Raw genomic sequence first — 12,247 nt, 5'->3', positions numbered from 1 at the left:
GCTGAGCATCAAAATTCTGTCAACTGATGGATGCTGGCTATAACCTTGCCATCTCAATACTCAAGACAACAGTTTCTCAAGCAAATGGATGTTGAAAACTGCCAGATGTAACATCCATAACAATCACATATATATATATAATTTTTGCCCCACAGATATCAGTATGCTATGGGATAGGATTCGTTTAACTTAGTATGTTTAAATTTGAAAGAATGACAAGAAAAATGACCCCAAAATTGCATTGGATGCCTTAAAAGATACACTGGTTGTTAAATTATATAAAAAAAAGAACCTTCTCATACAGTCTCTTTCCAACCCGATGAAATTATTCACAGCTGAACTGTGTCTGCTTTCACCTGTTTGGAAGCAGTTCAGAAATGCCAAGGGGCCAATTTGTGGTTTGGGGCTTGTTTGTGAGAAGTGGATTTCAAGTATTCTTGCGGAATGATTTTTGTTGGAGGGGGTTCGAGGGCAAATGAAGTGGTCTGAAGAGAGTCACGTTTTTTACAACGTGGCTGCTTGCTGCCTCCATTTTCTTCAACAGTGTGTAAAAGTAGCCAGGAATTCGAAGTCAACAACCCTAATGTTGGCCACCTAAAGCCCACCTTGCCACCTTTTTGATTGTGAAAACAGCAGTCCTAGTCACCCAACGTGATGGAAATGTACAATGTAGCATACTGGTATGTTAGTTACACAAAATGGCAGCTACACTGCTTGAACAATACAGGACAGGTTGGTGCTTTGCCTGAAGTGCCCCATTTTTAAGGACTTGAAACAATTTGAATGATGAAAGGCCCTCACGTTTTCTGCCATGTGTTCAGCCAACAGGCTTCTGAAGCCGAGTTGGTCAGCTGGTATAATCGGCATTCGGCATAATTACACACTGGTTTTGCAACAGTGGTTGGGTCAAGTGTCTTACGCAAGTCACGATCAATAGCAGGACAAAGAAAGTTTCTACTACTGAGCAAACCTGAGCTGCTTAATTGGATCAGCTTTCTCCACACACACACAGACAAAAAGAAACATACTGTATTCAAAGGCCAGCTGGTGCAAGTAAGGAACAACCTTGAATCATGCAGCCCATAGCCAGTGGTGAGTGGATGGTATTGGGGGTTTGGGTGTTGGCTCAGATTTTCTTTCCATCTACTACTGGAACATTAAGAACTGACGTCAGATATTATTATTATGATGTCATTGCCTTCTGATCTTACACTCCCTTCTGCTGCAGTAATACATTTTTGTACTAGGGGGCATTGCAGTTCATGTTTTCAGAGCTATTGGTAGGCTAAACATGCATTCTATTCAGTAAGTCAGTTACTGACAGTTTTTTTTCTTGTATCTTAAGTGTTGTTCTTAGACGTACGGTGCAACAGCCTTTACGCAATGATTGGAAAATTTAGCTTGCATCAGATACCTGCACCAGCCCCACTCAGTGCCTCAAAAGCAATTAGTGACGGGCTAAATATATCTACCGTATCATAAAGCGGCTCTGGTGACGGCAGTGTTCAATTTTCTCCCCATAGAGGGGGTTGACGGTCAATCCGCTGGGAGAGCCTTTGACGTCAGTGCACTACGCTGTCAAAAATGCCTTTGATACCCTGGGACCAGGGATAACAACTTGAAAGTCAATGGAAGTCGGATAAAAAGCTCCTAACTTAAAGGGATGGAAGGAACTTTTGCTGGAGGAAGAAGATAGAATTTCACAGCGCACTGCTATAGTGATGGGATATTGACGAGTAGGATTTCCTCCAGGCTAGTCCCTGTATGCCCTTTAGTGTGAGCTTTACAGGTATTGTAATTGTATGGCAGGACTTGAAATGCCTCTAGAATACAGGCTAGTGCAGGTGAAAAATTGGAGTTGTGTATATCCATAACCTGCACCAGTACTGGTATATGAAATCTGATTCAATATATGTTTTCTATGCTCAGGTTATTACCATGACCATGAATTATTAAAATATAATACAGAATTGAAGAGGTTTCTAAACAGTCTAAACATGCAATAGTTTGACTTTCTGAGAGACTCTCAAAAGATCTGACTGCAGGTAGTGTACAATGTATGAATTGCCCAGTGCAGGTAACATTACTACAACATCATCATGTTACATGTACCTGTACCTGAGTACAGAAAAAACAATTTCAAGCCCTGAGCATATGTCAATCCTATAATTCTGCATTGATCCTAGCCTGCTGGTATATTGCGTAGTTGTCATCCCTTTTCTTCCATCACTCAAAATTGCCTGTTTTGCCCCCAGGTCTGTGGATCATGATAAATACGACCACATCACGGCCACGTACTACCTGCTGGCGGAGCGGAAGCTGCGGAGAAACCTGGTGCCAGACAACCCCCGGGTCAGCCTGGTGCGGCAGAACTCAGCCCCCAGCGACAACCCCAGAAAACCTTTCATCGTGGCCAAAAGGTACTGCCACTTACCTGTCAGTTATTTGTCAGTTGTGGAAATGACACCATCGTGGAATAATAATTTCTTATGGCTTCTTGTCATCGATAATATGTGAGAATCCTTCTGGAGTATGTTACCCTGTTTGCTATGAATTAGGAAAAATGTTTCTGATTTTAGTCCCAAAACAAAAGAAGTCTGTTAGTTGGTATATTGATATACAATATCACACAGGTGTTAAGTCACTGAGAATCCTTGAAAAGTGATCATCTTAACACAATCTCTGACACATGTAATCTTGACCATATCTTTCCTTCCCTCCAGACCAATGCATGCTGATCCCGAGGACAGTGATCACGTGGCCAAGTCGGCCATGGTTCCCGGGCGCCAGTCCCCGAGCCGCAGCCGGTCTCCGTCCCCCTCCAGCAGCGCCACCAGAATAGCCAGCGAGGCCATCAACATCCCCAGCCGGCACAAGCCGCCGCTGCAGGGCCGGGACCACCTGACCATCTCCCCGCGCCGGGGCCGCAGCGTGGTGCTGGAGGGGGTGGAGGTCCTGCAGGAGGAGGAGGAGGAGCACAACCTCCGCTTCTCCGACGTGAACAGCGACGACGACGATTACGATGATGACGACGAAAGCAGCAAGCACAGCGGCAGTAACGATTCCGAGGAGGACTTCCGAAGGCACCTTGAGAAGATGTCGGGAGGTGGCACGCTGTCTACGGGCGTGAGGATGAGAAAGGTTCCGTTGAACCGACGTATTCAGAACAGACGCAGCACGCCCTTGACTCTGAACGAGATACACGAGGAGGGAGAGGAGATTGAGTCGGATGATGATTCTGTTCACCGGACATCTCCGCGGATCCTGCGTAACCGCATGTCCATAGCGACGCCAGAGTCCCTGAGAAAAAAGTTCTCGTCCTTACAGCATCGTAAGGCCCTGCGGAACAAGGCTTCGAACTGCAGCAGCACGGACACGAGCGATGATGACACAGACTCACGCCTAAGACGGGACAGCGGAGGCAGTCTGTCGCAACATTGGCGGCGAAGAGACAGTGATGATGATCCTCGCGGGGGAGGTGGCGGGAGTGGCGGTACCGGTCCCAGCCGGAACAACAACGGTGAGGGTTTCCATGGCGCCAACGGCACCAGTAGTAACGGGTGGAACAACCAGAACTATGGTTCGTCCAACGGTGGGGGTACGGACCCCAACTGTAACAGTACAGGTCTCAACAATGCCAACAATCTCCGTTCCAGTAACATTAGCATTGCCAGCAGCAAGAGCCAGCACAGAAAGAACAGTAACGAGCTACGGGACAGCCTGAAAAACAGTAACCTTAGCATAAGTAGCCACAGTTCATCCAATAGTAAGTACGCCATAGACCCGAGTAACCACACTCCCAGCGAGTCGGACACCCAGAGTGTGGACAGCCAAAAGGTGCAGTGGTCCAAGCCGGACGTTTTAGACACGCAGAACAACTTCGCCAACATCGTGGACACGTCGGACATGGTACTGACGGAGAACGAGATCAATGCGAAGATGAACCGCAGCGTGGTCCTGACCGCCGCTCGGCCGGGCGTGTTGAACTCTGTGCGCACGACGGCCATGAAACGAGCAATATCGCGGGGCAAGCTGGACCGGGCGGTGATGGTGAGAAACGACCCCAAGGCCAGCCATCTTCACAGCAGCTGTTGCCGTTTAGTTTGACAATTTCGTTCGTTTAAACACAAGGATGTGGCTATAAACTGGTCATAGTTCCCTACTGTTATGATTGTATCATAAAGCTTGTCGTACATAATTGTAGTCTGCGCCACTGAATACTTTTTATCCAAGTCGCGATTGCTCAAGATGGTATAACTCTATATAACAGGAAAATTGAATTAACTTTGCTATAACTTCAAAGATTGGCATAAAAGACTTCATCAACATGACACCAGTGCCAATAAGGGTACTGTGGTGTACACCAATACTGTATGTAATAAGTGTTTGTAAATGGATAATGTAGCATAACGAAGCTAAAAGACTGTAAAAAGAAAGATAATGATCACAATAGACTTTGTACAGCAAGAGCCGTAGTCCAGTCCTATCCTATGTGTCTAGGGAATAAAGCAGACAGTTAAATTTGTTTGCATAAAAAACTGACAGTTGCATAAAATTCAAATCCACTTTTCGTGTTAGGGGGAAATAGTCTCATTCACAAATTTCACATCAGAAAAGCTTTATTCTGTCCAGTTGCGAAATGACCCAAATTGTATCATAATGATGAAAAGGAAGACTCTTTTTAGCCATTCAGATGCGTCATGTACTTTGTAGCTCTGAGTTGCATAAACTGCACTTTAATCACAGCCCTTCCAGTACTTTACACATATCAAAACAACTATTGTTAATGAGTCGAGTTGTAGGAGATGTAAAATTGGCAATATACAATATAAAACTGAATATTACCTCCATCCTTGACAGCCATATGTATACCCAGTACCAGACAGTTTTGTCTAGAAAACGATTTGGTTAATAGTACGTAAACCACCACATCATTGATGGTGATACCAAATACGGTAGTTACGAACTTATGTACAGGTATATACTACACACTGGTCTTCATTAAGAACATTTAGTAGATTGTCTTTCTCCACGAATCGATGTAGATATTAGGATGTGGAGTGAAGACTTTTACCTGTGCCAACGTCCTCACTACTGTAAGTGTAGTGATCTAGTTACATGTACAGTCACAAAGAAAGATGCAGCTGTGCTGAAGTGATGTACATGTCATGTAAATAACCTGTGTTCCCCAGTGGTCTGCGCTGCATAGATATGGTCGTGTAGCATTCACCTTGATAGCGATGTAAACCAGTTTGTTAGTTTGCCATCTGGTAAGGCCCCTGTTTCACCGAGCGATCGTTGAGGGACTGAAATTGGATTTCTGTGACCCATAATTGGAATGTAAGAATTATTACACCGCACAATGCTTAGGACAACAAAAAACACAAAATGTGACAAAAACTGTTGTTCAGGTATGAAATTCATTGAGCGATCTGTCAAATTTTGGGTTACTCAGTGGTTGCACAACGGTCTCACAATGGTTGCACAACGGTCTCACTATGGTTGCACAGCTGTCGCAGACTCTATATATAAGGTGATGTAAGATAGTGTATAGATACAGTGTGAAATGCCCTATATCAAACTGAATATACATAAGTCAGATATATGTTGTAAATGTTTTTATTAACAGCAGGACCATTCTAAGAAAGTTTATAAGAAAAATCAGGGATGGCATCAAAACAAAGTGTTAGATACATTGTACTTTTAGAGTCAATTTTTTTGTTGTTGGTTGGTTTGATTGCTAATTGACTGCCAGCTATGTTGTGTAAGGAATAGAAAAAAAAGCTTTATCAAGTAGTAACGAAAGTAATAGAAACTGTATCCTTGAAGTTGGAAGATCTTTAAACCTGTCTTTACATACAGAGATGAAAAATTTTGGACCTATAAATCTGTTGATATTAATATGAAGCCAGTATATTTCTGAAAGACATCAAAACTTAACGTAGACATCCTTTTACTTAAAACACAGTACTGCAATGAATGCCTTTGACTACCTCGGTTACTTAGGGAGTTAGGTATTCATTTGTTAAAGTTTCATGTTTGGAAGTATCTAAATTTTATTTTCATTTTAACTTGACATGCAGTTTTAATGATAATAAGGGTAATGTCACTGATGTACGTGTCTACCTCAAAGTAAACAAAAACAAGCACGCATTTAGAGCTCGAAACGGGGGAAACAGCCCCCTTGCTTCGCAGTAAGGTATTCTAGGTTCGAGGGACGTCAGATTAAACTTGCCAAACTGTTGCCAGTGTTGAGTGTTGTGAAGTTGTAACTTGACGTGTGCAATTTGTAGTGGTTGTACAGGGTTCGTTGTGAAGAACAGTGCTGTTGTACATGAATTCTCGTGCCTGTGGTGTAAAATACGGGTGTGTAAGGAAGAGGATAGAACTGCCAGTGTAATTTTGCAGAAATTTTTGTCAAAATGTAGTACATAGTCAAAGAGGTATCAACATATGTCTCAGCTTACAATGTGCTTCGCTGTTTCAAGACGATACTGTATATTATAACACATTATAACAACATAACTTTCCTTATAATTCATCGTTTTAATTTCCAGAAAAATGCATTGAAATGCTTCAGTTTCACAATCATCTTATGAAATAGTAACGTAAGTTTGTTGATATAATTTTTTAAACGAGCTTTCAAACAGAGCACAATTCCAGTGGCCCTCTGTTGAGGTTTTAGAATAGTTAAGATGCACCAAACCACAATAAGTTGCTTCACATTTTGTCTCGAACCTGAAAAAACACACCTGTTTCTAACATTAGTCCATGAAACTAAGACTTCTTCAGTCTGTATCTACGGAAAGAAAAGCAACAAAAAGAGTCTTTTCTGTTTCAATAATTTTTTTGACACAGACTATCTTGTGACAATGTGTTGGTACAGTTATAACTGGAATTTTAGGTACAGCAACTGTATGGAATCCGATGTATTGGCAGCTGTATGGGTGGTACTATGACCTTGCTGTGTTTGTATTACTGGCAACCACGTAAATGACTCGAGCAATGTTTGTGCCATAGCATTTGTTAGTGTTAAGACAGAACCTGTAAATTTTTCACTGCATTTCCACGAGTATTGCTGCATTTGTACATAATAGCACCACACATGCTTGCATTGTTGTGTGTTTGCATCACATATACTTGTATTTTGGATATACATATCTTTGTACAGTCTGTATAGGGATCATCGACATATATGGGTATATGATAATTGTACAGTGAGATATTGTGTACTGCACTATCAGACACTTGTATTCAGTTTATTATTATGACATGTCTGTGAAGATGAATAAGATGCACATGTGCTGTGTCAGAAATTGGACTTGTTTGTGTTTTTTTTCTGGGTGTTTTTTCTTGTTTTTTAAGGTGACTCAGGGAAATGCATACATTTATACTAAATACCGTATGGTAGTTACCAACTGCAGTTGCAAACTTCAAATGCTGGTCCTACCAAGGGTTTAATTGCTTAGCTACTAAACAAAGCCGAGAAAGAGTTGTCCTAAACATATGAAAGTAAGTATATATTATGTAAATTAAGGATGACACAAAAAGCAAATTTTTGGTCATTCCATTACAAAGTAAGCTGAATAAACATTGCAAATAAGAGCCATTCAGGAAGTGGAGGTGCCAAAATATTGCCTTAGAAGAGTGTTAAAAAGCTAGAAACACAGCTGTCGGCCAAGTTTATTTATACATTCTCGTAGTGCCACCACAAATTCAGTGCACCTCCTGTCATAAATGAGGTAATAGCACAGACATGTTGAAAAGTGCAACCACATGAATATTTTTTCTACATAAAAATTTCAATTTTTTTGCTGAAAAAATTATTAACGTTACATTTGTATCATTTCACCAGGCCTTTCTTTATGTCCTGACATAACCTCCTTGGTATAACTATAAAGAAGTACATGTGTAAGTAAAATGTGGTTTGCAACTCGGTCACCCCCAGTTTGGGTACAACAATGGTACATCCCGTACATCAGGGTCAAAGGTGACCACTCACAGCCCGTCATGCACTTTGCTGGAGGACCAAGTTTGGAGAAGACACCGACACCTCCGTTCCTGCAAAGATGTCGCGTAAATCCACTGCCATCCTGTCTCCAGCCGACTTGTATCCCACCTAGGATGAAGAAATCACCAACTAGAATGTATATTGTGAACGCTGACGGGGTAATTTTCAGGTAATCTCCTTTTTTTCTTGCAGATAGCCCAAAAGTTTCGCGAAGCCACATGGCCTATAAGTCGACCATGCTTGGGCAAACTTATCCTTTCAAGTTTTAACCATATTTCTGGATCAACTTCGGCCCAGCAAGCCTCTATAATTTCTTACAGATCTGTATAAACTGGTTTGTGCATTTTTCGATGATGTACTTTCAACCAATTTTACATAAAATAATGTTGAAAAAGCGCCAAACGTTGTAGTCACCCCCCCCCCCACATCTTATTTTCCTCCGAAGAAAAGGCGTCCTTTTTTTATTTGTGACAGACACTCAACCCTTATTATGTAGCAAACATTTGTGCAGGTAAAGCTATATGTTTTTTTCATGACTGTTACAGGGAATACTTCACAAACTGCGCTGCGCTACTCTACCCACGTGGTATGTAGAGATGGGACCCCAAAGTGCAACGTGACTGATTTGAGCAGGTCAGTTGGACCACACAAGTTTATCTACTTTGAACCTTTAGGTCTTTCAAAGATTCAAAACCGCATGTTCTTTTCCTAGAGGCAAGCATATAGAAATTTGTAGGCAAAAGATCAATTCTGGTAATGATAGTAAGTGAAACAAATTAAAGAAACAAGTTGGGCAACAAGTTGAGAATGAAATAAGTGTCTGTAAGTGTAACTATGCATGAATCACAAGAGAAAAGTACAGATGTGCATTTCTGTATGTTCTCCTGACTCTTGGAACTGATGACAACACACAGACCTGTACTGACTTATCAGTGACAGACAAAAGGCGAAGCTGATCCAAGAGAAATGTCAACTTTCTGTATTGTAGAATGAAATGTAATCTGTTGGAAGGTATGAGCAAGAATATAAATTTTATTCAACGTATCATATTTTCATAATCACACAGACGAGGGCCATTCAGTCCATGCTGTTGCGGTAAAACTCCCTGTGCAGAAATTTTCATAAGGTTGGTACTTGTGTAGGTTTCACTTACAACAACTTCAGGGTTCGAAAAAAGTATTTCAGTAGTGTAAAACTGTTGGCTGGATACATGTGATATACAAATACAACTGTTGCCTATGATGAATTCCCATTGACAAGCATATGTCAGAATTTCTTTGCTGACACATACTGTCTGAGGTACACTGCTTAAAATAGTATACTACTAGTATACTACAGTAAAGATGCATTCCAATGTTGGCAAACACTTGAATGTGTTAATGCTTTTGTTTTTCTACCTTGACCAGGTCTGTGCAGGGAATGCCAGCTTCAGACAGCATGCAGACGACTAACTCTGCACCTCAAGAAAAAAATCACAACACGAACTACTGGTAAGTAAGGCACACATGGTAGGTCCCATAGTTTTCTGTATTCTACAGTTTAGGCGACACACTTTATCGGTGTGGCCTTGGTACAATTACTAGTATTACTCTTGTTGCGCAGTTTGAGTTAGTGGCTTGAGCGATGATGACAAAACGTGATGATTGTCCATGATTGATAAATTGCTATGTTTTAATTTCTGAGCTCAGCCAAGTGAAATATTCCAAATTCAAATGCAAGACTGTAAGGCATTTTCTCATTATTCAATCTTGCCCCTACCTTAGTGACCCATGATGTGTGGACCCACCAGAATGATCTTGGTAAGTTGCTTCTTTGTTCAGTACTGTGTATGTTCAAAGTTGGGAGCAAGAGCAAATGATGGAATGTTTCTAGCATCAGAATAACAGCTCCAATTTTGGGTGCAGCAGCTTTAAGGTGCACATGCACCCAGTATTACGAGCCCTTTACAGTAACTGAAATTAGTTTATTCACTGAGCAAATTTGTTGAAAGAGAATGTGGTGCTATTCTTGCCAAGTTTGAGCTATGATGAGGATATATAGTCTCGTTCGTATGACATTCTCTGATTACAACTTATCTCATCTCTGAGCTCATCTGGTGTCTTTATGCTGACCCTTACAATACCAAAACTAAGCACATGTTTAGACCTGTGTTTTCTTTCTTACTCCAGGGGAGGAGGCAGATCGGGCGTTGTGTGTGTGTGGACAGTTGTGGTGGTAGGTGGTTCTTTTCATTCTTCTCACATTTTATGTGTCACAAGTTTTTGTTAGGGTTGGTCGGGAAACTGGAAACACAGCATTTTTTTTCCGTTGTTTGAATTGTTTGTGTAGAATTGTTTGTGTACTTCCACAATGATGCCACACATAACCCCAGCTCGCTTAGAGTTCAACAAGAACGGTGAAGAAAACTTGTTCTCTCACGACTGTCTTCTGAGTGGAAGTCAAAGGATCTTAGAATTGTTCTTATCATCCTGTGAATGAAAATTAATTGAATTTCATTTTTTTTTTTACATGCAGACTTGCAACACAATGGAGAACCAACTATACAGAAGACCAACCTTCAGTGAACTGGTGAGTGTTGTTAAGTTTTCAGAACACAGTATTTTTTTTAAACCTGTACCCTGCTGCCTTAATGTCGTAAATATAGTCTCCACAATGATGCCACACATAACCCCAGCTCGCTTAGAGTTCAACACGAACGGTGAAGAAAACTTGTTCTCTCACGACTGTCTTCTGAGTGGAAGTTAAACCTCTGATGAAGGTCTTTGAGAATTTATTCAGTGAGAAAATTATTAATCTTATTTTTCAATTTACAGGCTTGATACTTGACGGAGTGATCCCAGTGATGAAGCCCAACAATCGACATACTCCAATGGTAAGTGTTGTATTTTCAGAAAGTTTCAGGGTTCGAAGTACCCAACTCTCACCCCCAGTGACACTTACTGGAGATGCCAATTTGCCTGACGCAAAAGTTACACTACAGCCTCTGAAATAAACTGTGTCCCGCCACAGCCAGCATATGTGAGTGATACCATATCGGGTGGCCTGTTGTCTAAAATAGGGAACCGGTGCTATAGGCAACCTGAATATTGATGGGTAACCTAGCTTTTGACTTGCCTCCCTGTTGCTGCCTATTGGGCAACCTGAGGAAAGAAAGTATTTCAAACCCAGAATTTTTCAGTTTTCCACGATGATGTAACTCATAACCCAGCTCGCTTCGAGTTCCAAAGGAACAGTGAAGAAACATTGTTCTCACGACTGTCATCTGAGTGGAATGAATGAATTTTAAAGTTTTTTTTTGTCAAAAATTGTGTTCCTATTTTGTTGACTGTTCTTCTGGACTTTTCCAGGTGGTGTCTCAGAGTCCAGCTCCATTGCTACTGCATAATGTAAGTATATTAGGCCATGTTGATTTGATTATATGGATGACATCCGCACGCGCATGAATTTTCGGCCGTTTCCAAAAAAAAAAATACAATCAACAGTTGCAAAATGAGCAAATATATACCGTAAGATACAAAAAAAATATTTGAAAATGATAACATTGTCGTAGAATGCCAAAATTAAATGAAAAAGACGAAAATGTGAAGAAATGGATTTGGAGTATAGATTATTCGCCATACCATACTGTGTCATTTGTTCAACCTTCATGACCACGTAGATTTCATAATGAAGACAACTTTTTTTTTTGCAAAACTTTTTTTTTATTCGCACGCGCGCATCAGTTTTTGGGGTCCCCAGAGGATGTCATCCATATAATCAAATCAACATGGCCTTATGTTAAGGCCATGATACCATATTTGGTCCGAAACATGACTTGAATGCAGTAAACCAATGTTTAAACTGTCCTGTTTGCAATGATGAGGTCCTTACCGCCCCAGTCTGATAAAACATGACTGATTGGTCACACTGAGCACACAGGACATTTACCATGAATAGTCAATGCAATGTTGTGTGCTTACCTACAAGTCAGTGGGAGGGGTGTCAACTGTTGTATTCTGATACAGCAAAATGTAGACAAAACTGGTGTATCTGGCATTGTTAATTTTTCTTGTTACTCTTTTCAGGAGAGTCACACTCAAGAAAACGTTCTGGACAAGTTGCAGAAAAGGAGTGATTTTAATGGAAGATCACAATGCAAGTGTGAAGACAGGAATGAAGCTAGATGATCATCAACAATAAAATGAATTGATATAAAATCAGATATGCTTCTGTGTGTTTATTTTCTGAATCATTGAG

At 41.0% G+C, this 12,247-nt stretch overlaps 1 protein-coding gene and 2 long non-coding RNA genes across 3 annotated transcripts in view; all 3 read left to right on the top strand.

Annotated features, from left to right (window-relative positions):
• The window catches only part of LOC109480532 (SNF-related serine/threonine-protein kinase-like), a 29,494-nt gene extending 24,859 nt beyond the window's left edge, over nucleotides 1-4,635 (top strand). The window contains exons 4-5 of the mRNA XM_019782743.1: nucleotides 2,256-2,420; nucleotides 2,724-4,635. Coding sequence (XP_019638302.1) covers nucleotides 2,256-2,420; nucleotides 2,724-4,107 — 1,549 coding nt within the window. The 3' untranslated portion in view covers nucleotides 4,108-4,635. The remainder of the gene's footprint in view (nucleotides 1-2,255; nucleotides 2,421-2,723) is intronic.
• Nucleotides 4,636-8,018: 3,383 nt separating this feature from the next.
• LOC109480533 lies at nucleotides 8,019-10,243 on the top strand. The gene is made up of 6 exons (XR_002140839.1): nucleotides 8,019-8,180; nucleotides 8,557-8,644; nucleotides 9,078-9,137; nucleotides 9,418-9,501; nucleotides 9,775-9,810; nucleotides 10,180-10,243. It is a non-coding gene; the product is annotated as an uncharacterized LOC109480533 (long non-coding RNA).
• Nucleotides 10,244-10,524: 281 nt separating this feature from the next.
• On the top strand, nucleotides 10,525-11,398 carry LOC109480534. The gene is made up of 3 exons (XR_002140840.1): nucleotides 10,525-10,579; nucleotides 10,825-10,883; nucleotides 11,359-11,398. It is a non-coding gene; the product is annotated as an uncharacterized LOC109480534 (long non-coding RNA).
• The last annotated feature ends 849 nt before the right edge of the window (nucleotides 11,399-12,247 follow it).

Source organism: Branchiostoma belcheri, unplaced genomic scaffold (assembly GCF_001625305.1).
Source record: "Branchiostoma belcheri isolate BF01 breed outbred unplaced genomic scaffold, Haploidv18h27 scaffold51, whole genome shotgun sequence".
Taxonomy (NCBI): Eukaryota; Metazoa; Chordata; class Leptocardii; order Amphioxiformes; family Branchiostomatidae; genus Branchiostoma; species Branchiostoma belcheri.
The sequence above is the reverse complement of the archived record's forward strand: the minus strand, read 5'-3'. Positions and strand labels throughout refer to the sequence as shown.